The sequence below is a fragment of the Neofelis nebulosa genome, chromosome 8, assembly GCF_028018385.1.
Source record: "Neofelis nebulosa isolate mNeoNeb1 chromosome 8, mNeoNeb1.pri, whole genome shotgun sequence".
Classification (NCBI taxonomy): domain Eukaryota; kingdom Metazoa; phylum Chordata; class Mammalia; order Carnivora; family Felidae; genus Neofelis; species Neofelis nebulosa.
In genome coordinates this window covers 9,663,187-9,687,066 of record NC_080789.1, presented here as the reverse complement: position 1 = coordinate 9,687,066, position 23,880 = coordinate 9,663,187, and the positions used below count along the sequence as shown (strand labels likewise).

At 53.8% G+C, this 23,880-nt stretch overlaps 2 protein-coding genes across 2 annotated transcripts; both read left to right on the top strand.

Moving 5' to 3' along the window:
• Window positions 1-903: 903 nt before the first annotated feature.
• Window positions 904-5,846, top strand: LOC131518834 (DNA dC->dU-editing enzyme APOBEC-3Ca-like). Its single transcript, XM_058741258.1, has 4 exons — window positions 904-1,054; window positions 2,327-2,480; window positions 4,999-5,278; window positions 5,507-5,846. Exons 1-4 carry the CDS (start codon window positions 1,029-1,031, stop codon window positions 5,620-5,622), a joined length of 576 nt encoding a protein of 191 aa, XP_058597241.1. The 5' UTR covers window positions 904-1,028; the 3' UTR covers window positions 5,623-5,846.
• Window positions 5,847-8,552: 2,706 nt separating this feature from the next.
• LOC131518835 (DNA dC->dU-editing enzyme APOBEC3-like) lies at window positions 8,553-22,895 on the top strand. Its single transcript, XM_058741259.1, has 8 exons — window positions 8,553-8,726; window positions 12,188-12,341; window positions 14,038-14,317; window positions 14,546-14,657; window positions 20,490-20,799; window positions 21,472-21,739; window positions 21,971-22,086; window positions 22,626-22,895. Exons 1-8 carry the CDS (start codon window positions 8,701-8,703, stop codon window positions 22,671-22,673), a joined length of 1,314 nt encoding a protein of 437 aa, XP_058597242.1. The 5' UTR covers window positions 8,553-8,700; the 3' UTR covers window positions 22,674-22,895.
• The last annotated feature ends 985 nt before the right edge of the window (window positions 22,896-23,880 follow it).

Genomic DNA, 23,880 nt, shown 5'->3' with positions numbered 1-23,880 from the left:
TCACAACTGTCCTGGGTTGAAAGATTGTATCCTCCAGATTCATATGTTGAAGCCCTAAACTCCTGTGGGATGGTGTTAAAAGTAGGATCTTTGGGGTGATTCGGTTTAGATGTTATCATGAGGGTGGGGCCTGTGAGGGGATTAGTGTCCTTCTTCTTTTCTTTTTTTTAAATGTTTATTTATTTGAGAGAGAGAGAGAGACAGAGCAGAGCGTGAGCAGGGGAGGGGCAGAGAGAGAGGGAGACACAGAATCCCAGGCAGGCTCCAGGCTCCGAGCTGTCAGCACAGAGTCCGACGCGGGGCTCGAACTCACAACAATGAGATCATGACCTGAGCCAAAGTCCGATGCTTAACTGACAGAGCCACCCAGGCGCCCCAGGTGTCCTTCTAAGAAGAGAAGAGAAACCTAAGCTGTCCCTCCTTCTCCCTCTCCCTCCCTCCCTCTCTCTCTCCCTCTCCACCTGTCTCTGCCCTCAATCTGCCACATGAAGGCTGAGGGGATTTATGCAGAGGACCAACCACAGAATTAGGAACCCAAAGCCCATCTGTGCCTTTACTACTGTGGAGTCAAGAGAGAACACAGGAGTTCTGACATAAAGTACACACCACATCCTTACCTCCATTCTTTCAACAGGCTTGTGGAGAGCAACACCTGGGCCCAGATGTGGGGACATGGGGACGCAGGGGTGACTCAGAGAGGGCTCACCCTGAGTCCTCAGAGAGCCCGCCCCTCCCCAGGAGCCGGCTTCTGTCTTGCTCTCTCCACCCAATCTGTTCCAACCCCCTCCAGGATCCTCCTTTCTCTTTCCCTTTGCAATAACTCTGCCCAATGGGGCCGGTCTCCTTCTGAGGGCAGCTGTGCCCAGGGGAGAGGCTTCAGAGAAGGAGAGGCGAGTCTGACCCGAGGCAGTGCAACCACCTGAGGGCTCCCCTGAGAACAAAGCAGGAAGGAGGTGGGGCTTCTGAAGAGGCAGCCTGGGAGGTCACTGTCACACTGGGGCTTTCCCAAACCAAGGCTGGAGAGAGGAATGGAGCCCTGGCGCCCCAGCCCAAGGTACCCCTGCTCTCTGCTCGCTCTGTCCTGCTGGGCCCCCTTCTGCAGCCCCTCCTTCTGGCAGCCCTGCAGTGTTTGCCTCTGTCCTTGGCCTCCTCCTCCCCGCGGTCCCCCTTCCCTTCTCTCCTTCTCTGGGCTCCTTCTCTGCAGGACCCACTCCCAACTGGATCCTCACCCTGTTCCCGGGATGCTCCCGGGATTGCTTCTGAACGCACCCCTCCCACCTCCCCCACCACCCAGCCCTGTGCCCCCCCCCCCCCGCCCCGCCAGGCCAGCCTCTGGGTCTGAAAGTCTGTTGGGCATGTCTGGCCCTGCCTGTGCCGGGTGATGCCCACTTTCAGAGGCTTCCGGAAGTTCCTGTGCTCTGTTAAACGCTTTGAATCTAACCACAGGGTGGTCAAAGCAGTTGGTGGATTTCCTTTCAAGCACTTGAATCGATTTTCTCTCATATTTATGATGTGGTTTGAAGTGTAGGGGTTCGGGACCCCCCAAGGAAGAATTCTTAAAACATCTCTGGTGCAAAAAAAAAAGGTGGTTTTATTAAAGCACGGGGACAGGACTCGTGGGCAGGAAGAGCTGCACTTGGGTTGCTAAGAGTGAATGATAAGGGAGTTAGGGACAACGTAAGACTCTAAGGCATTTTGGAAACAAGGTTTTCAGGATCTTGAGGGGCTAGCTGCTGTTAGGACAAGGTCATTTATTACTGTTCAGTAAAAACAAAGTCAGGAGGGGTGCCTGGGTGGTTCAGTCGGTTAAGCATCCGACTTCGGCTCAGGTCATGATCTGGTAGTTCTTGGGTTCCAGCCCCACATCGGGCTCTGTGCTGGCGGCTCGGAGCCTGGAGCCTGCTTCAGATTCTGTGTCTCCTGCTCTCTCTGCCCCTCTCCCACTCACATTCTGTCTCTCAAAAATAATTAAATTTTAAAAATTAAAAAAAAAAGAATTGAACTGAAGTCTTCAAAAAGCTGTTCTTTTGGGATAGAGAAGTTTCGCTTTCTCTTTGCTATTTTTCTAATGGGTTGGGGGTAGGGCGGGCAGGAAAACATGAGTGCGTGTGCTACTGGAAGGAGCAGGGCCCAGGGGGCCCTAGAGGTGGGGTCCCTGTCCCTACTGTCCCTGGAGGCACGTCCCCCTTCCAGCCTGGAAAAGCAGCAGCACTGCGTAAGGCCCAGGAGGGCTGGAGGGAGCCACCGTGCCCAGGGCAGGCCACCCACCAGGGACAACTCCAGAGGGCACTTTCTGCATTTTCTGTTTTCTCTCCTTTACCCCCAGAAACCCAATGGACAGGATACATCCTAAGACCTTCCGTTTCCACTTTCCAAACTTGCGCTACGCTTCTGGGCGGAAACTCTGTTATCTCTGCTTCCAAGTGGAGAGAGACTACTTCTATTATAATGACAGCGACTGGGGAGTTTTTCGGAACAAGGTACGCACCCCCCCTTCCTCCCCGGGGCCCTATCAGGCAGGAGCAGAGTCAGGGGGCAGTGAGGAGAAGAATGTTATAAGTAAGATGCCAGATGGGGGCTCTTAGTGGTGGATGCTCCTTCCCACGACGTTGTCCTAAGTCATGGACCCAATGAGCTCCCTGCTTGACCCTCTGGGAACCTGATACAGGATGGCATTTGACCCATCCGATGAGCCTCGTTCAGAGAGTCTGCTGGCATTCCGGCCATCTTCAAATCTTGTCCTGGACCTTGGCCTCTGGCAGTCTTGGATGAAAGAGCATCTTTCGAAAGTCAGGGCCTGTTGGACACCATTGCCTTCTCTGCCCTGGTAATGGCTCCGTTGGTAGAGCCGTCCCCTGGCCACACGGCTGACTCCTCCGTTCCCAGGCCCTCTGATCTCTCAGAGGACAGCCCACACCCCTCGTCCTGCCTACCCCTGGCCTGCTCCCAGCCACAGCCTAGATGTCCCTGGAAGGAGGTCACGGCACCAGTGGCCAGCATCAGCAGTTGCTACAGCCAAGCCACCACCCTGCAGCCCTGTCCCCTAACCACTGCCACTCCTGAGACAGGTCCCACCATACCCCTGCCCTCTCCCCTCCCCTGATACTGCAGACTTTGCAGAGCCTGTTTCCAGGAGAGAACCATGATGGGCTGGGTCAGGGGTATGCTTCAGCAGTACTAACAGGTGAAAGGTCGTTTCACCTGTTCTAGTACCCGGTGTTCAAAGAGCTGAAGGCAATTTATGAAATTAGTATTGATAATGTATTAGGCAATATATCTAAGAGATTCTTTCAAATTGTAATGAATATAAAAGTTCTTCATGAGGTCATTTACTTTCTTCTTTTTTACTACGTTGTTGGAACAGGATGTGTATTTACCCTTGCTCCCCCCCCCCACCTCAGTTCACACCAGCCAGGTAAAGTGGTCTGAAGATGTGTGTGGCTAGTGGTTCCCCTGTGGGGCAGCATGGCTGCCGAGGTGCCATCACCCAGGAAGCCAGCGTAGACCCCAAAGGACATGGTTCAGGGCAGGATGGATGGATGGATGGTTGGATGGATGGAAGGATGGATGGTTGGATAGTTGGATGGATGGATGGATGGATCGATGGATGGTTGGTTGTATGTATGGATGGTTGGATGGATGGATGGATGGATGGATGACTAGATGGATGGATGGAAGGATGGATGGATAGATGGTTGGTTCAATGGATGGATGGATGCTTGGATGGATGGATGGATGGATGGATGGATGGATGGATGGATAGATGGTTGGTTGAATGAATGGATGGATGGTTGGATGGTTGGATGGATGGATGGATAGATCGATGGTTGGATGGTTGGTTGAATGGATGGATGGAAGGATGGATGGTTGGATGGTTGGATGGATCGATGGGTTGATGGTTGGTTGGTTGGATGGTTGGATGGATGGATGGATGGATGGATGGATAGATGGTTGGATGGATCGATGGATGGATGGATGGATGGTTGGATGGTTGGATGGTTGGATGGATCGATGGATGGATGGATGGATGGTTGGATGGTTGGATGGTTGGTTGGATGTATGGATGGTTGGATGGATGGATGGATGGATGGATGACTAGATGGATGGATGGATGGATGGATGGATGGATGACTAGATGGATGGATGGAAGGATGGATGGATAGATGGTTGGTTCAATGGATGGATGGATGGATGGATGGATGGATGGATGGTTGGTTGAATGAATGGATGGATGGTTGGATGGTTGGATGGATGGATGGATAGATCGATGGTTGGATGGTTGGTTGAATGGATGGATGGAAGGATGGATGGTTGGATGGTTGGATGGATCGATGGATTGATGGTTAGTTGGTTGGATGGATGGATGGATGGTTGGATGGTTGGATGGTTGGATGGATGGATGGATGGTTGGATGATTGGATGGATGGACGGATGGATGGATGGACAGATGGTTAGACTGATGGACAAATGGATGGATGGACGGTTGGACTGATGGACAGATGGATGAATGGACGGTTGGACAGATGGACAGATGGTTAGATGGTTGGATGGATGGACAGATGGTTGGATGGTTGGATGGATGGTTGGATGGATAGCTGGATGGCTGGGTGGTTGGATGGACAGATGGACAGATGGACAGATGGACAGATGGACGGATGGATGGATGGATGTTTGGACTGATGGATGGATGGATGGATGGTTGGATGGACAGATGGATGGCTGGCTGGATGGTTGGATGGATGGTTGGATGGTTGGATGGATGGATTGATGGATGGAAGGAGAATAGATGTTAGAATTGATGCATGGTGGATAACTATGGGAAGGGATGGCTCAGTAAAAAAAGACAGGGCAGGGAGAGATGGAAAGCAGTGATAAATCAATGAACGACATACCCCTGAGACTCCTGCCCCTTTACCCTTCCTCCCACGGCACCCAGTCCTGCCACTCTGTCTGCTCTGTCAGCCAAGAGTGTCCCCTTCTCTTCTCTACTTCTCCCAGGTCCATCCCTGGGCTCCATGCCATGCAGAACAGAGCTTCCTCTTTTGGTTCCGTGACCAGTATCCATGCCGTGATGAATATTACAATGTCACCTGGTTCTTATCCTGGAGCCCCTGCCCCACCTGTGCAGAGGAGGTGGTCGAGTTCCTGGAGGAGTACAGGAACGTGACGCTGAGCATCTTCACCTCCCGCCTCTACTGCTTCTGCAACCCAAATTACCAGCAGGGGCTTCGCAAGCTATGGGACGCAGGGGTCCAGCTGGACATCATGTCCTGTGATGGTGAGAGCAGAGGGGAGCTGGGGACCCAGACTGTGGGAGAGAGTAGTACCGAGACAGGGGTGGGGGAGGATCTAGAATGTCCCCAGGGCGAGTGAGTGGGAGGAAACTGAGGCAAGACTGGTGGCACTTGGCAGGGAAGAGACTAGGCCCTGAGGAGGGGGGCACAAAGGGTCAGAGGGCAAGACCTCCCAGGGCCCACATGACTGCTCTCTTCCCTCTTTATCTCAGAGTTTGAATACTGTTGGGACAACTTTGTGTACCACAAGGGAATGCGCTTCCAGAGACGGAATCTGTTAAAAGACTATGATTTCCTGGCTGCAGAGCTTCAAGAAATCCTTAGGTGAGGGCGTCCTCAGCCCCCCTGCAGCTGCTGTTCCTTGAGTCTCACACCACCGCACCTCCCTCCCCAGCGCCTCAGGTCTCCACCCCCTCTGCCCCACCCCCGCTTCCTCCTGCGCATCCTCCCTCCTCCCTCAAGGCCTCCTTCTCCCCCATGAGGGAGCCCCCAGACTGGTTCCTCCCATCTCACCACATTCACCTTCTTGTTAATAAACTGAATGTAAATGGGCTTGAGTATGTCTAGCTGTGAAAATTGGAAGACGTGAGTAACATCCTTACCGGGGATGTGACTTATCAGAGAACCAGGGTCCTTGAGGACAGTGACCGCATTCCTCTGCTAGGGCTTCCAGAACAAAACCCCACAGACTGAGGGACCTCACGGCAGGTGTTTGTTTCCTCACAGCGTGGACACTGGAAGCCCGAGATCAAGGTGTCCCTGGGTCAGGCTCCTCCTAGGGCCTCTCTCCTTGGCCAGCAGAGGGCCGCCTTCTTGCTCCGCCCTCCCATGGTCTGTCCTCTGTGCTCACTGTGGGGAGCCCCTGGTGCCCCTCTGTGTGTCCCAGTTTCCCCTTCTCATAACAACATCAGGCAGATTGGATCAGGCCCATCCTAAGGGCCTCCTTTTAACAACCATCTCTTTAAAGCCTGTGCCTCAAATGTAGTCACATTCTGAGGCACCAGGGGTTGGGACTTTAGCACTTGGATTTGGGGGACACACGGTTCAGCCTCTTGGAGCTAAGAGGGTGGGAAAAAGCAGGATCCTTGTTCTGTGTACCTGTCTCCTGGGTTCTGTCTGACCTGCCACCTCCCCGCCCCGTCTCACCTGCTTCCGTTCCAGCCCTCGCTGCCCTGGACCCCCCACCGCCTGTCACCGGGTCACTGTGACAGTCACCGGGTCACTGTCACACTCATCCTGGCTCCCTTGTCCCCTCTCCCCTTTCCCACATGGCTGCCAGAGGGAAAGTTCTGGACAGGTTGCAGCCTGGGGATGAGGACAGAGAGTGAGCAAGAAATTAGTTAAGTAAACACTTAAATAAGTGTGTTTTATTTTTTTTAACATAGGATTGGGAATGGGAGGACTTTTCCATAAAGCAGAATAAAAAGTGGTAGGTGGCTGAGAGTCAAGCTGGGGACACAGGGAAACAAGCAGAAGCATTAGAGACAATAAAGCAGAAACAGAAACAGAAACAGAGGGAACACCTGGTCCTTCGACCGCCGAGCTGACTACCGCGTGAACTTTGGAAAGTCAGTGGTGGTGCCCCCGGGGTGGCCTGGACCAGGGCACGGTGAAAAGGAGAAGAGATCAGCCTGAGATGCTGGGATTCTGGGCAGACAAAAGCCAGGAAGGAAGAGCAGCAGGGCAGGTGTGCGGTTGGTCACATCCAGAAAATCACTGTGGAGAGCGTCTTGGGTCCCACACGGACCCGTTGTTTCTTCCTCTGACCTTGGCCCATTAGGTGTGCATAGCGGTGGCCCCCGACACCTGTCTCTTCACTCCCCTCCCTGTCTGCACTGCTGCCTGGGGCGGAGGGCACGGTGCAGAAGAGTTCTGGCTGTTCAGTCAGTCTGTCCCGCTGCTCTCCCTGTCCACGCGTCCTCCAAGCTGGGAGGCACCGAGGGGCCCGCCCGGGGACCACACGCCTCTCCCCTGTCCCGGTCATGGGATCGGGCCCCCGTGGCCAGCTCACAATATCTGCTCCCTCTGGAGAAAAGAACAAGGCAGGAGGCCCATCTTAGAGATCCGCAGGGGCCTCCGGGAGGTCTCCTCCAAGAGTCACTGTCGCGCTCTGGCACACCCCCCTTCTCTGCCCATCTCCGAGGGCTAGCGGGGGTTCTCCAGGCCAGAGCTGCAGGAGTGCTGTCACGAGGGAAAGGCGAGAAGGGCTTTGAGCCTTGCTGCCCACCCTTAGTGCTTCTCGGGCCAGAGGCCGCGTAGCTGTCAACTTGAGCCACACCTGAGTGTGCACATCCGATCACTCTCTTGGAAGGGCCCGGCTCATTCTGGAATCTTCCATTGGCTGGGAACTCTGGACACTGAAACAGATGGGAGGGGATGCCATTCCCTCCAACTCTTGCCCACGCTCTTGTTACCCTCCCCCGTTGGGGCCATCCCAGGGCCGGTGGGCAGAATGAGGTGATGTGGGGGCACCAGCCGGAAGAAGCTCTTTGGGGACTCGCATGCGCGTGCGGTCTGGCCTGGGGTGACAGGTGTCTGCTCCAAGGCCTCCTCTTCCTGTCTAGGAGTCAACTTTCCCGGTTGCTCTTTGTTTCTCCATCTGGGGTCCTGGTGGACACGTGACGAGGCAAGCACACAGCTCGCAGGATGCCCGCTTCAAGCCCAGATCCCTGATCCCTGACCTGGGAGGCCTTGTAGGGGCAGCAAGGGCCCTCCCCTTGTGCCCCCACCCACTCCTATCCATGGAATAATGAGGAAGCAGGAGGAGCCAGGCCAGGCCCCCTGGAAGGCATTCCAGCTCGGCCATTGCTTTGCCGAGTGGCTCCAGAGAGTACCTTAGCCTCTCTGTGCTGGGACCTCATCTAAGATGGGAGGGCAGTGGTCGGCCCCTCCCAAAGCTCTTGGGGGCTGTGGTAGAGGATGTGCTCAACACACCTGCCTTCTCCTGGAATGCGGATGAAGATCTGCAGGGCTGAGCCCTGGCCCTCCCTTTCCAGACACCCAGCGTCCTGCTGGGGGACTGAATGGCTCCTAAGGGTCACACAGTGGTGGACAGGAGAGGGCTCATCCCACTCAGAGAGCCCGCCCCTCCCCAGCCACCGGCTTCTGTCCTGCTCTCCCCAGCCAGTGTCTGTCCCAACCCCCTCTGGCAAAGTACTTTCTCTTTCCCTTTTCCATAACCTGGGTCCTGCTGCCCAATGGGGCCCATCTCCTTCTGAGGGAGGCTGTGCCCAGGGCGGGGGGGGGAAGGCCTTGGGAGAGGTGGCTCTGAGCCTGAGGAAGTGCAACCATCTGAGGGCCCTCCCACCCTTGGGGCAAAAGCAGGAAGGAGGTGGGGCTTCTGAAGAGGCAGCCTGGGAGGTCACTGTCACACTGGGGCTTTCCCAAACCAAGGCTGGAGAGAGGAATGGAGCCCTGGCGCCCCAGCCCAAGGTACCCCTGCTCTCTGCTCGCTCTGTCCTGCTGGGCCCCCTTCTGCAGCCCCTCCTTCTGGCGGCCCTGCAGTGTTTGCCTCTGTCCTTGGCCTCCTCCTCCCCGCGGTCCCCCTTCCCTTCTCTCCCTCTCTGGGCTCCTTCTCTGCAGGACCCACTCCCAACTGGATCCTCACCCTGTTCCCGGGATGCTCCCGGGATTGCTTCTGAACGCACCCCTCCCGCCTCCCCCACCACCCAGCCCTGTGCCGCCCCCCCCCCCCCACCAGGCCAGCCTCTGGGTCTGAAAGTCTGTTGGGCATGTCTGGCCCTGCCTGTGCCGGGTGATGCCCACTTTCAGAGGCTTCCGGAAGTTCCTGTGCTCTGTTAAACGCTTTGAATCTAACCACAGGGTGGTCAAAGCAGTTGGTGGATTTCCTTTCAAGCACTTGAATCGATTTTCTCTCATATTTATGATGTGGTTTGAAGTGTAGGGGTTTGGAGTCGATGGCCGAGAAAACTCTTGAGACGTCTTGGGTGCAAAAACAGTGGTTTTATTATTTTTTTAATTTGTTTTCAGTAAAAAAAATTTTTTTAAATGTTTATTTATTTTTTGAGAGACAGAGACAGAATGTGAACAGGGGAGGAGCAGAGAGTGAGCCACAGAATCTGAAGCAGGCTCCAGGCTCTGAGCTGTTAACACAGAGGCTTATGCAGGGCTCGAACCCACGAACTGCGAGATCGTGACCTGAGCCGAAGTCGGATGCTTAACTGAGTGAGCGATCCAGGTGCCCCCAAAAAGGTGGTTTTATTAAAGCATGGGGACAGGACTCATGGGCAGGAAGAGCCACACTGGGGTTCTGAAGAGTGAATGATTATATACATACAGGTTGGGAGGGTGTTAGGGACAGCATAAGTCTCTAAGTTATTTTGGAAACAAGGTTTCCAGGACTTTGAGGGTCTAGCTGCTGTTAGGACAAGGTCATTTATTACTGTTCAGTAAAACTCAGTCATGAGACCCTTCACATGTATATCGGTTGGCCATATGTCTGGAGGATGATTGCCAACATATGTCTTGGGGGGTAGAGATAAAGGAGGTTCCCCAAGGAATTTGTATATGTTAAAGTAGACTTAGCAGGTCCTAGGGGTTGGGATAATGTTTAGCTAAGATTCCCTTTGGCCCTTAGCAAAGTGTCATCATCGAGGCAGCTGAGCTCCTAGAGGAAGGTCACTCTGCCTGTGCGAAGGACTTCTAAATGGGCCATGAGCAGTAGGAAATTGAAATTTTTTCTTCTGCCTTTGTTTCCCACATCATTTACAAAACAATAAGCACAGTGTGAGGATAGCTCTCAGAGGCAAGAAGAGAAATCTATTGCAAAGCTCTCTCCACCACAGACAAGTACAGTAAAACCTTGGTTTGTGAGCATAATTTGTTCCAGGAACGTGCTTGTAATCCAAAGCACTTGTATGGCAAAGCGAATTTCCCCATAAGAAATGATGGAAACTCAGGGCGCCTAGGTGGCTCAGTGGGTTGAGCGTCCAACTTTGGCTCAGGTCATGATCTCTCAGTTTGTGGGTTCGGGCCCTGCGTCGGGCTCTGTGCTGATGGCTCAGAGCCTGGAGCCTGCTTTGGATTCTGTGTCTCACTCTCTCTCTGCTCCTCCCCTGCTCACGCTCTGTCTCTGTCTCAAAAATAAATAAACCATTTTAAAAATTTTGTTTGAAAAAGAAATGATGGAAACTCAGATGATTCATTCCACAACCCCAAATATTCATATAAAAATGATTACAAAGCTGTAATAGAATACAAAATAATAAGGAGAATACAAAAGAAAAAGAAAAAGAAACAAATTAACCTGCACTTACCTTTGAAAAGCTTCGTGGCTGGAGCGAGGGAGACAAGAAAGAGGAGGGTTATTGGTAGGACAACTTTCACTATTACTAATGGATGTTGACTATAGTACAGTATTAATAAACTCTTGTCATAGACTGTATTTAATGCAACTGGCGATAAGGCAGCAGAGGAAAGGGTCTATATCCGCAGGCAGCCTCACCTGGAATGAAGCAAAGCATTCCTAAGCTTACTCTTGTCTGGAAAAGCAAAGGACTGTCCATAGGAACTTTGAAGAGACAAAAAACACATTAGTGCCAGTTGTGGGCACCTTCCAACGTTCTGAAAAATCATCGATTTCTGCCAAACACACCTGCCTGAGACCGAGCATCCGAGCATGGGAGATGATCACCCACCATCCTGCAGCCAGAGAGAGAGAGACAGAGACAGAGACAGAGACAGAGAGACAGAGAGAAGAACCATTGGCTCAGTTGTGATCATGTGACCTTTGGCATCGCGAACTACGCATATTGAAAGACATCACTCCTTTATCAACTTAAACTTGATGAAAAATGTTTGCTCGTCTCGCAGAACACTTGCAGAACAGGTTACTCGCCATCCAAGGTTTTAGTGTAAATGCAGACTGTTCTCAACCTTACCCACAACCTAGGGGAGAGAGCTTCATGCTTCACGTTTGTAACTACCACCGGCATGCATCCAGAAGGAAGATGCCTTGGCTGGAAGGAATGTGCCTATTTATTTTTTTTTTTAATTTTTTTTTAATGTTTTTTATTTATTTTTGGGACAGACAGAGACAGAGCATGAACGGGGGAGGGGCAGAGAGAGAGGGAGACACAGAATCGGAAACAGGCTCCAGGCTCCGAGCCATCAGCCCAGAGCCTGATGCGGGGCTCGAACTCACGGACCGCGAGATCGTGACCTGGCTGAAGTCGGACGCTTAACCGACTGCGCCACCCAGGCGCCCCAGGAATGTGCCTATTTAAAAGGAAGTAGAAAAAAAGACACATTTAAGACCGCATATGCTGCTGCGGCAGCCATGTAAGGTCCCTGCTGGAAATAACCTGTCTGGACAGGTGCCCCAGCTCCATCACTTACTAGCCGTGGACTTGGCTAAGCTGCTTCACCTGCCAGAGCCCCTGCTCCTGTCCCTCTAAAGTGTGGGTGTGACTCCCCCAGGATCTGGGAAGGAGTCGGTGAGTTCAGATATTTGAGGCACTTAGCACAGTAGCCTGAGCCTCCGAATTTAAGCATTAACCTGATACTTAAAAAGAAAAAACAAACAGGTGGAAAATCAGGAATGAATTGAACTGAGGTCTTCAAAAAGCTGTTCTTTTGGGATAGAGAAGTTTCTCTTTCTCTTTGCTATTTTTCTAATGGGTTGGGGGTAGGGCGGGCAGGAAAACATGAGTGCGTGTGCTACTGGAAGGAGCAGGGCCCAGGGGGCCCTAGAGGTGGGGTCCCTGTCCCTACTGTCCCTGGAGGCACGTCCCCCTTCCAGCCTGGAAAAGCAGCAGCACTGCGTAAGGCCCAGGAGGGCTGGAGGGAGCCACCGTGCCCAGGGCAGGCCACCCACCAGGGACAACTCCAGAGGGCACTTTCTGCATTTTCTGTTTTCTCTCCTTTACCCCCAGAAACCCAATGGACAGGATAGATCCTAAGACCTTCCGTTTCCACTTTCCAAACTTGCGCTACGCTTCTGGGCGGAAACTCTGTTATCTCTGCTTCCAAGTGGAGAGAGACTACTTCTATTATAATGACAGCGACTGGGGAGTTTTTCGGAACAAGGTACGCACCCCCCCTTCCTCCCCGGGGCCCTATCAGGCAGGAGCAGAGTCAGGGGGCAGTGAGGAGAAGAATGTTATAAGTAAGATGCCAGATGGGGGCTCTTAGTGGTGGATGCTCCTTCCCACGACGTTGTCCTAAGTCATGGACCCAATGAGCTCCCTGCTTGACCCTCTGGGAACCTGATACAGGATGGCATTTGACCCATCCGATGAGCCTCGTTCAGAGAGTCTGCTGGCATTCCGGCCATCTTCAAATCTTGTCCTGGACCTTGGCCTCTGGCAGTCTTGGATGAAAGAGCATCTTTCGAAAGTCAGGGCCTGTTGGACACCATTGCCTTCTCTGCCCTGGTAATGGCTCCATTGGTAGAGCCGTCCCCTGGCCACATGGCTGACTCCTCCGTTCCCAGGCCCTCTGATCTCTCAGAGGACAGCCCACACCCCTCATCCTGCCTACCCCTGGCCTGCTCCCAGCCACAGCCTAGATGTCCCTGGAAGGAGGTCACGGCACCAGTGGCCAGCATCAGCAGTTGCTACAGCCAAGCCACCACCCTGCAGCCCTGTCCCCTAACCACTGCCACTCCTGAGACAGGTCCCACCATACCCCTGCCCTCTCCCCTCCCCTGATACTGCAGACTTTGCAGAGCCTGTTTCCAGGAGAGAACCATGATGGGCTGGGTCAGGGGTATGCTTCAGCAGTACTAACAGGTGAAAGGTCGTTTCACCTGTTCTAGTACCCGGTGTTCAAAGAGCTGAAGGCAATTTATGAAATTAGTATTGATAATGTATTAGGCAATATATCTAAGAGATTCTTTCAAATTGTAATGAATATAAAAGTTCTTCGTGAGGTCATTTACATTCTTCTTTTTTACTACGTTGTTGAAATGAGATGTGTATTTACACTTGCCCCCCATCTCAGTTCACACGAGCCACAGGTCAAGTGGTCTGAAGATGTGTGCAGCTAGCGGTTCCCCTGTGGGACAGCATGGCTGTGTGACGCTCCCCAGGTGCTATCACCCAGGGAACCAGCCTAGAGCCAAAAGGGCCTGGCTGAGGGCAGAATGGATGGATGGATGGATGGATGGATGGTTGGATGGATGGATGGTTGGATGGATGGATGGATGGATGGTTGGATGGATGGATGGTTGGATGGATGGATGGATGGATGGTTGGATGGATGGTTGGATGGATGGATGGATGGATGGATGTTGGATGGTTGGATGGATAGATGGTTGGATGGTTGGATGGATGGATGGATGGATGGGTGTTGGATGGATGGATGGATGGTTGGATGGATGGATGGATTTTTGATGGTTGGATGGATGGATGGTTGGATGGATGGATAGATGGATGGATGGATGGTTGGATGGATGGATGGTTGGTTGGATGGATGGTTGGATGGTTGGATGGTTGGATGGATGGTTGGATGGTTGGATGGATGGATGGTTGGATGGTTGGATCGATGGATAAATGGATGGAAGGAGAATAGATGTTAGAATTGATGCATGGTGGATAACTATGGGAAGGGATGGCTCAAAAAAAAAGACAGGGCAGGGAGAGATGCAAAGCAGTGATAAATCAATGAACGACATACCCCTGAGGCTCCTGCCCCTTTACTCCTCCTCCCACGGCACCCAGTCCTGCCACTCTGTCTGCTCTGTCAGCCAAGAGTGTCCCCTTCTCTTCTCTACTTCTCCCAGGTCCATCCCTGGGCTCCATGCCATGCAGAACAGTGCTTCCTCTCTTGGTTCCGTGACCAGTATCCATACCGTGATGAGGATTACAATGTCACCTGGTTCTTATCCTGGAGCCCCTGCCCCACCTGTGCAGAGGAGGTGGTCGAGTTCCTGGAGGAGTACAGGAACGTGACGCTGAGCATCTTCACCTCTCGCCTCTACTACTTCTGGCACCCAAATTACCAGGAGGGGCTTTGCAAGCTATGGGACGCAGGGGTCCAGCTGGACATCATGTCCTGTGATGGTGAGAGCAGAGGGGAGCTGGGGACCCAGACTGTGGGAGAGAGTAGTACCGAGACAGGGGTGGGGGAGGATCTAGAATGTCCCCAGGGCGAGTGAGTGGGAGGAAACTGAGGCAAGACTGGTGGCACTTGGCAGGGAAGAGACTAGGCCCTGAGGAGGGGGGCACAAAGGGTCAGGGGGCAAGACCTCCCAGGGCCCACATGACTGCTCTCTTCCCTCTTTATCTCAGAGTTTGAATACTGTTGGGACAACTTTGTGTACCACAAGGGAATGCGCTTCCAGAGACGGAATCTGTTAAAAGACTATGATTTCCTGGCTGCAGAGCTTCAAGAAATCCTTAGGTGAGGGCGTCCTCAGCCCCCCTGCAGCTGCTGTTCCTTGAGTCTCACACCACCGCACCTCCCTCCCCAGCGCCTCAGGTCTCCACCCCCTCTGCCCCACCCCCGCTTCCTCCTGCGCATCCTCCCTCCTCCCTCAAGGCCTCCTTCTCCCCCATGAGGGAGCCCCCAGACTGGTTCCTCCCATCTCACCACATTCACCTTCTTGTTAATAAACTGAATGTAAATGGGCTTGAGTATGTCTAGCTGTGAAAATTGGAAGACGTGAGTAACATCCTTACCGGGGATGTGACTTATCAGAGAACCAGGGTCCTTGAGGACAGTGACCGCATTCCTCTGCTAGGGCTTCCAGAACAAAACCCCACAGACTGAGGGACCTCACGGCAGGTGTTTGTTTCCTCACAGCGTGGACACTGGAAGCCCGAGATCAAGGTGTCCCTGGGTCAGGCTCCTCCTAGGGCCTCTCTCCTTGGCCAGCAGAGGGCCGCCTTCTTGCTCCGCCCTCCCATGGTCTGTCCTCTGTGCTCACTGTGGGGAGCCCCTGGTGCCCCTCTGTGTGTCCCAGTTTCCCCTTCTCATAACAACATCAGGCAGATTGGATCAGGCCCATCCTAAGGGCCTCCTTTTAACAACCATCTCTTTAAAGCCTGTGCCTCAAATGTAGTCACATTCTGAGGCACCAGGGGTTGGGACTTTAGCACTTGGATTTGGGGGACACACGGTTCAGCCTCTTGGAGCTAAGAGGGTGGGAAAAAGCAGGATCCTTGTTCTGTGTACCTGTCTCCTGGGTTCTGTCTGACCTGCCACCTCCCCGCCCCGTCTCACCTGCTTCCGTTCCAGCCCTCGCTGCCCTGGACCCCCCACCGCCTGTCACCAGGTCACTGTGACAGTCACCGGGTCACTGTCACACTCATCCTGGCTCCCTTGTCCCCTCTCCCCTTTCCCACATGGCTGCCAGAGGGAAAGTTCTGGACAGGTTGCAGCCTGGGGATGAGGACAGAGAGTGAGCAAGAAATTAGTTAAGTAAACACTTAAATAAGTGTGTTTTATTTTTTTTAACATAGGATTGGGAATGGGAGGACTTTTCCATAAAGCAGAATAAAAAGTGGTAGGTGGCTGAGAGTCAAGCTGGGGACACAGGGAAACAAGCAGAAGCATTAGAGACAATAAAGCAGAAACAGAAACAGAAACAGAGGGAACACCTGGTCCTTCGACCGCCGAGCTGACTACCGCGTGAACTTTGGAAAGTCAGTGGTGGTGCCCCCGGGGTGGCCTGGACCAGGGCACGGTGAAAAGGAGAAGAGATCAGCCTGAGATGCTGGGATTCTGGGCAGACAAAAGCCAGGAAGGAAGAGCAGCAGGGCAGGTGTGCGGTTGGTCACATCCAGAAAATCACTGTGGAGAGCGTCTTGGGTCCCACACGGACCCGTTGTTTCTTCCTCTGACCTTGGCCCATTAGGTGTGCATAGCGGTGGCCCCCGACACCTGTCTCTTCACTCCCCTCCCTGTCTGCACTGCTGCCTGGGGCGGAGGGCACGGTGCAGAAGAGTTCTGGCTGTTCAGTCAGTCTGTCCCGCTGCTCTCCCTGTCCACGCGTCCTCCAAGCTGGGAGGCACCGAGGGGCCCGCCCGGGGACCACACGCCTCTCCCCTGTCCCGGTCATGGGATCGGGCCCCCGTGGCCAGCTCACAATATCTGCTCCCTCTGGAGAAAAGAACAAGGCAGGAGGCCCATCTTAGAGATCCGCAGGGGCCTCCGGGAGGTCTCCTCCAAGAGTCACTGTCGCGCTCTGGCACACCCCCCTTCTCTGCCCATCTCCGAGGGCTAGCGGGGGTTCTCCAGGCCAGAGCTGCAGGAGTGCTGTCACGAGGGAAAGGCGAGAAGGGCTTTGAGCCTTGCTGCCCACCCTTAGTGCTTCTCGGGCCAGAGGCCGCGTAGCTGTCAACTTGAGCCACACCTGAGTGTGCACATCCGATCACTCTCTTGGAAGGGCCCGGCTCATTCTGGAATCTTCCATTGGCTGGGAACTCTGGACACTGAAACAGATGGGAGGGGATGCCATTCCCTCCAACTCTTGCCCACGCTCTTGTTACCCTCCCCCGTTGGGGCCATCCCAGGGCCGGTGGGCAGAATGAGGTGATGTGGGGGCACCAGCCGGAAGAAGCTCTTTGGGGACTCGCATGCGCGTGCGGTCTGGCCTGGGGTGACAGGTGTCTGCTCCAAGGCCTCCTCTTCCTGTCTAGGAGTCAACTTTCCCGGTTGCTCTTTGTTTCTCCATCTGGGGTCCTGGTGGACACGTGACGAGGCAAGCACACAGCTCGCAGGATGCCCGCTTCAAGCCCAGATCCCTGATCCCTGACCTGGGAGGCCTTGTAGGGGCAGCAAGGGCCCTCCCCTTGTGCCCCCACCCACTCCTATCCATGGAATAATGAGGAAGCAGGAGGAGCCAGGCCAGGCCCCCTGGAAGGCATTCCAGCTCGGCCATTGCTTTGCCGAGTGGCTCCAGAGAGTACCTTAGCCTCTCTGTGCTGGGACCTCATCTAAGATGGGAGGGCAGTGGTCGGCCCCTCCCAAAGCTCTTGGGGGCTGTGGTAGAGGATGTGCTCAACACACCTGCCTTCTCCTGGAATGCGGATGAAGATCTGCAGGGCTGAGCCCTGGCCCTCCCTTTCCAGACACCCAGCGTCCTGCTGGGGGACTGAATGGCTCCTAAGGGTCACACAGTGGTGGACAGGAGAGGGCTCATCCCACTCAGAGAGCCCGCCCCTCCCCAGCCACCGGCTTCTGTCCTGCTCTCCCCAGCCAGTGTCTGTCCCAACCCCCTCTGGCAAAGTACTTTCTCTTTCCCTTTTCCATAACCTGGGTCCTGCTGCCCAATGGGGCCCATCTCCTTCTGAGGGAGGCTGTGCCCAGGGCGGGGGGGAAGGCCTTGGGAGAGGTGGCTCTGAGCCTGAGGAAGTGCAACCATCTGAGGGCCCTCCCACCCTTGGGGCAAAAGCAGGAAGGAGGTGGGGCTTCTGAGGAGGCAGCCTGGGAGGATAGTGTCACACTGGGGCTCTCCTAAAGCAAAGCCGGTGAGAGGAATGGAGCCCTGGTGCCCCAGATAAAGGCAGGGCTGCGACAAATCAGCTGAGGAGGGACAGCTGCACAGGGCCCATCAGGGGCAGGTAAGTCAGGAGCAAAGAAGGGGGGTGGGAGCCCAGAGAAGCAACACCAACCTGGGGCCTTCCATCCCTGCTGTGTAAGGCAGGAAGGGGCTGGGTCCACCCTCAGACTAATCTGGGAGGACCCTCACAGATGAGGGGCTTTCCCAAGGCCAAGGGCAGCCTTGTGAAAGAGAACTGGTGCTGGAGAGCCCAAAGCCTAAGGCAGGATGGGACAAGCCTGCCCCCGAGTCTGGCACTCGGCTGCAGGAAGCAGGTCCCACTGCTGGCTTTCCTCTCCGCCCTCGTCCTGCCCCAGCCCTCGGTCCTCTCCTTCTCTGACACCTCATCCGCAGGGTCTGCTCCTGCCTCTGGTCTGTGGGCACCGCCAGGGCCGATGTCCCACCACTACCACCCCCCTCCCCGCCTCCAGCAGCCCCTCTGCCTCCCATCCTATGGGGGTGGCCATGGGTCTCTCTAAAGTGCTTTGTTTAGGCTTCGTTACAGACTTTCCATTCAAGGATGATTGAGACAATTGTTGGAGTCAGCTATAAAAGCTTATTCATACATTTTATTGTAAAGACTTGCACAATTTGGCCAAGCATCCTCTCGTGTCTGTAACCACTCTGAGCAAGAGTTCATCTGCCGGATGCTCAGGAAACCAATGAGACACTGACACTGGGCTTCTGCAGGGAAGAGAGGCTCGCTAAGAGTGTGGCGTCACCCAGGACAACAGGGGGCGCATGTTCCAGAGTCCTGAACTCCCCTAGGGTCTGCAAGTGCTTACGGGCAAAAATTAAGGGTCAGGGGTCCAGGGCCGTGGGTTCTTCTGATTGATCAGGGGTTAGGTAAACGTCAAGACTGATTAGCTTGGCTTTCTGGCACCCACCGGTCTGGTTTCATCCAGATTGCGGTCCAGGTCTGGGGACCATCTCGGCAACGTGCATCAGCGATGCTGTCTTTGTTGGCAGAAGCAGCCCAACGCCTCCTGACCGTGACGACCTTGCAGGCTATTTCACTGTTGTTCCCTGGGTAGCATTCATCATCTTAAGCAAAGCACAGTCTTAAGTTTCCTCTCGGTGTTTGTCCCCGTATCTCTAACCGTGGGCGTCGCGCCTTTCTGCAGACTTCATTCTGTGGATGGTTTCGTTTCTGTTCTGTGGATGCAGCACTCATTTGCAAGACAAGAAGATAAACTGTTTCCCATGAACTCGCTACCAGCTGTGAAAAACTAAATTAGTCCTGAAATGTTTCTCACAAGTTGTTTCTCTCATCCCTGAATTTTAGCCGTTCAAGGTCAAGCTTCAACGTTTGTGCTGTTACGATAGTGCACTTGTCCAAAACGTAAAGTGTTTCTGCCTTGAGCGTCTGGGTTTGCCAGGGACTGGGGGAGTTTCCCAGAACGTGGGAACTTCAGTGCTAAAATCAGGAAGCGAAGCCCCGGGCCAGTCAGCTGTCCTAAGTGTGCTATGAATGGGGGTTTTCAACCTAATCCTCATGGTGAGGGCAGCTGGGGTCTCTACCTGAGAGTACCAAGCTTCCGGTGAGGTCGCTGAGGGGTGATCCAAAGCCACGAGGCAGACACGGCTTCTTCAATGACAGTCATCCAAATCCACCTGAAGCTTTACTAATGACCCTAAGAGACATCAGAGATGGGTTTCCATTGATGAAATTGGTGGCTCTGTTCATCAGCAGATCAGAGGACAGAAATGGCTTGGTTGGTGGAATCAGTGGTCTTTCAATGAGTTGGCCGGAAATCTGGGGGAGGCATTTCTGGCCTTGCAAGGAACACGGAACGGACCCCATAGTCTGTGCCCTGAGCAAGGACACCCGCGGCTTGATTCCTGTGTCCAATTCCAAGTGTCTGTGGTCACCTGAGCCAGACTCCGTGGTCACCCGGGTCGCGTTGCCTTTGGCTGGAGTGTCCGGAAGGAAAGCGGCTGGGGCTCCATCAAGCTCCCCCAATTTCTTCAGACCGTTCGGTGTCAGTAATGCCCACACGCAGTGGGGCCCCGCCAGACGGAGATTCGCGCACCTGTCCCGGGCAGGCAGGCAGGCTCCCAGGTCTGTCCACCTACCTCTATCTGTGCAGAGCCAACAGCATTTATCAAAAAGAATCTGTGCACGTACGCCCACATGAGCCACGTCCCTTTGCGATGTAACATTAAATGAAAAAAACAAAAAGCAAGATACGGGACGGAACCGTCTATAGAGTGTAATCACTGCTGGGGGGAGGAAAAGCTGTGTGAGTCCTGTGGCCAAAGTCGCCATCACAGCTCTCCCTCGGTGACAGCAGGTTTTCCTGTTCGCCGGCCTCTCTGGGCTTTGTACTGACAAAGCTGTGATGCCCACGCCTAGGCAAAGAGCACAGAGTCAGAATTACCAGTTCACCCCCTCGCACCCCAGAGAGAAGGGATCTGCACCGGACGTGTCAGGGTTGAGATGCCTGTGGGGCCTGAGCAGAGGGGTCTGGGGCACGGGACAAGATGGGTGAGCCAAAGAAGCACACGTGATGCTGGTTCTTGGGGCGGGGTCCCCCACCCAGCTCAAGGCGTCCTGCCTGCTAAGGCCTCCAGGGTGGGTGGCGATGGGCGCTCCACCAGACTGGAGGTGGGGCCGTGTGTCGCCGCTGGGGCGGGAGGGGGGGAGGGCGGCGGGCACTCAATTCACCCTCTTCCTTTTCTCTCCCCAGTCCCGGCCAACAAAGAAAAAGAGACTGGCCCTTCCCTCCCCGCCCAGGGGCCCAAGTAGACCCAAGGAGTTGGATTCAGGAGGTGACAGAGCCTGGGATAAACACCAGAAGACACCCTCTGCACCTTTTGGTTTCCTTCCTCTTGCCCAGACCCACAATGAATCCACTACAAGCAGACATATTCTACCGTCAGTTTGGCAACCAGCACCGGGTCCCAAAGCCCTACTACTACCGAAGAAAAACCTACTTGTGCTACCAGCTGAAGCTGCCCGAAGGCACCCTAATTGACAAAGACTGCCTTCGAAACAAGGTGCTGAGCGGGCTGCCTGGACACAGGGCAGGCTTAGCCGGGTCTCCGTTAGCCCCGCTCCCCAGGAACTCTCCACAGTTTTCCTGTCCCCGGGCCTCTGCAGAAGCCGTTCCCTCCAGCAGAATGCTCTCCCTGCCCCTCTTTGAGAATTTAATATTTACTTGTCTTCTGGATCTCAGCTCAGTCGCCGTTTCTGAGAAGCCAAGAGGTCCTCCAAGGACGGAGCGCTCGACCCCACCTGCGAGAACCCCCCTCATATCCCTGCCCTCTGCTTTGCTGCCCGCCTTCCCCCCTGCCCTGTCCCGCCTCCCTCCCATTCTGACCCGCTCCTCGCTCCTCTGGACGCCCCCCCCCCCCGCATTCAAACATCTCCAGATGTCCAAAAGGCGAGGTCTGCAGAGCATTTGAGACCGTGTTGTAGGGGTGTCTGTGGCCGAGGGGGGTTGCTGCTGGGTCTGATTCAGATCAAGCTGCGGGTGCTTTGGGGGTACTCAATTAATGGGTGAGTAAGAGAAGGAAGGAGGGAAGGAAGGAAGGAAGGAAGGAAGGTTCTTTCCCTGTCCCAGGTGAGTTCACAGAGCAGAGCCTGTCATCCCCAATGGCACCCACAGTGTGTGACCTCTGGCCTCTGCCTTGTAACCAACCCTTCTCTCTGTCTGGGACACTCCCTAGAAAAAGCGCCATGCAGAAATATGCTTTATTGACAAGATCAAGTCACTGACGCGGGACACATCCCAGAGATTCGAAATCATCTGCTATATCACATGGAGCCCCTGCCCCTTCTGTGCCGAGGAACTGGTTGCGTTTGTCAAAGACAACCCCCACCTCAGCCTGCGGATCTTTGCCTCCCGCCTGTACGTCCACTGGCGCTGGAAGTATCAGCAGGGGCTGAGACACCTGCACGCATCCGGGATCCCAGTGGCTGTCATGAGCCTCCCAGGTGGGGAGAGGGCACAGCTGTCAGGGGATGGGAGGATGTGGGGTTCCAAGAGGGAAAAGCCACTGATGGGGGTGGGTGGGGAGGCTGGACCGAAGCGGGGTGCCCCAGCTGAGGCCCAAGATGTGATGCCACCCAGAAGGGAAAAGGAAGGAGGAGCCCCTGGCCCTGCAGGCTGCAGGCAGGCTGCTCCCCCGTCCTGGGACCTCACTGCCTTCTCCTCCTCCGTCTCAGAGTTTGAGGACTGCTGGAGGAATTTTGTGGACCACCAGGACAGGTTGTTCCAGCCCTGGCGCAACCTGGACCAATACAGTGAAAGCATAAAACGTAGGCTTGGGAAGATCCTGACGGTGAGAAGCTGTCCCTGCTGCAGGCACCTGGCCTCCCTCCCCCTGGGACTCCCCTTCCCAGCTCACTGCCCCCTTCTCTCTGTCCTTGCTCTCTGTCCTCAGTGCCCCTCCACGCCTTTCTCTTTTCTTGAGACACCCTTCCCCCCAGTAGGGGCTCCCAGGCTCCCACTTCCTTCCTTAGCTCCCTTTTCTCAGGATCTTGGGGCACCTGGGTGGCTCAGTCGGTTAAACGTCCGACTTTTGATTTGGGCTCAGGTCACGATCTCAGTTTGTGAGTTCCAGTCCCGCATCCGGCTCTGCACTGACAGCAAGGATCCTGCTTGAGAGTCTCTCTCTCTGCCCCTTCCCCCCACCCGCCCCCAATATAAAGAAACATTAAACTTTAAAAAAAAAAAAAAAAAAGGATCTCATCAGCTTTCCATTTCCCTCAAGGCCTCCCTGGCCTCTTTGACCAGGCTCTTCTGGTCCCCTCTCCCTCTCTTGCCCCCTGCACCGCTTGTTGCCAGTGACACTTTAAACTTCTCTTTCTCTCTCAACAGCCCCTGAATGATTTAAGGAATGATTTCAGAAATTTGAAACTTGAATGACCATCAACCCTCCCCCCCACCACCCACCCTGTTCCTGCAGCATCTCAATGCTTCATAAACTGCTGACTCTTAGGAGCAAGTTGTGACCTCCATGTGCACACCGGACCCTCCTCCCTGAGTCCAGGAAGCCTTTCTTTTCCCCTTCATTCTTCTGTTTTCTTTTATAAGTGGGTATATATTTTTGTAATTGAAAAAATAAAGATGATTTTCAAGTCTGTAAAACTTGGGTTACTTTCTGAAAGGGAAATCAGGGCTTTCCTTCGTAAAAAAAATGAGCTTAAAGGATTTTCATTTTACGGCACCAAGGAAAAAAAAATGTGTTTGGGAATTTGCTCTTGTAGTCTAGAATAGCTGGATCATTTCGTCGCCCGAATATTCTCTGTTCTTTCTCAGTATCTACTACATATCTAAACAAATAGGGTAAAACTGTTGAACGCACACAGTTGCTCATAGACTTGATTGGGGAAGAAAACCACTTGGAACAGTGTTATTTGGTGTTCTGAGCTGAAGAAATAGGCACCGACTCTGGCTGATTAAAGCAGAAAAGAAAGATTTGTTAAAAAGATGTTGGGTGATTCCTTGAAACTCTAGGAAAGAGGGAGAGCTAGATTTGGAGGCTCCCAAGCCAGGAAGGAGCCCCCACACTGTGCTGCAGAGCCGGTCTAATGAAGGTGGTGTTGCCAATGGCTGCGTGCTCCGCTCACCCCAGCCGTGCCTGGAAGCCGGATGCTGACACAGAACGGCCTGCCTTAGCTGCCTCCACTAGGGACAGCCCCACCCAAGATGGAGAGAAGGAAAGAAGAAACAAGTGACAATACATAATGAACACAGCAGAAGATGAAAAAAGTAAAATCGAGTGTGTAACACTAACGAACAGAATAAATTCTTCCATGCTGCTCCCAAGAGGCACTCTTAAAAAAAAAAAAAAAAAAAGGAAACAGAGATTGAAAATAAAAGGAATGAACAAAGAGAGGAGGCAAATAAAAAAAAAAAGCAATATTGGCAATATCACACAAGGTATACATTAATGGATCGAACAGGTTAAAGGACTTAATTAACATAATGATATAAAGGAACAATGAAAGAATAAAATAATAATCAAGAGGCGGAGTTAAGATGGCAGAGAAGTAGGGGGACCGGGATTTCCCTCCTCCTTCAAACAGAACTGTATTGAGGTCAGATCACTTGGAACACCCAGGAAATCAAT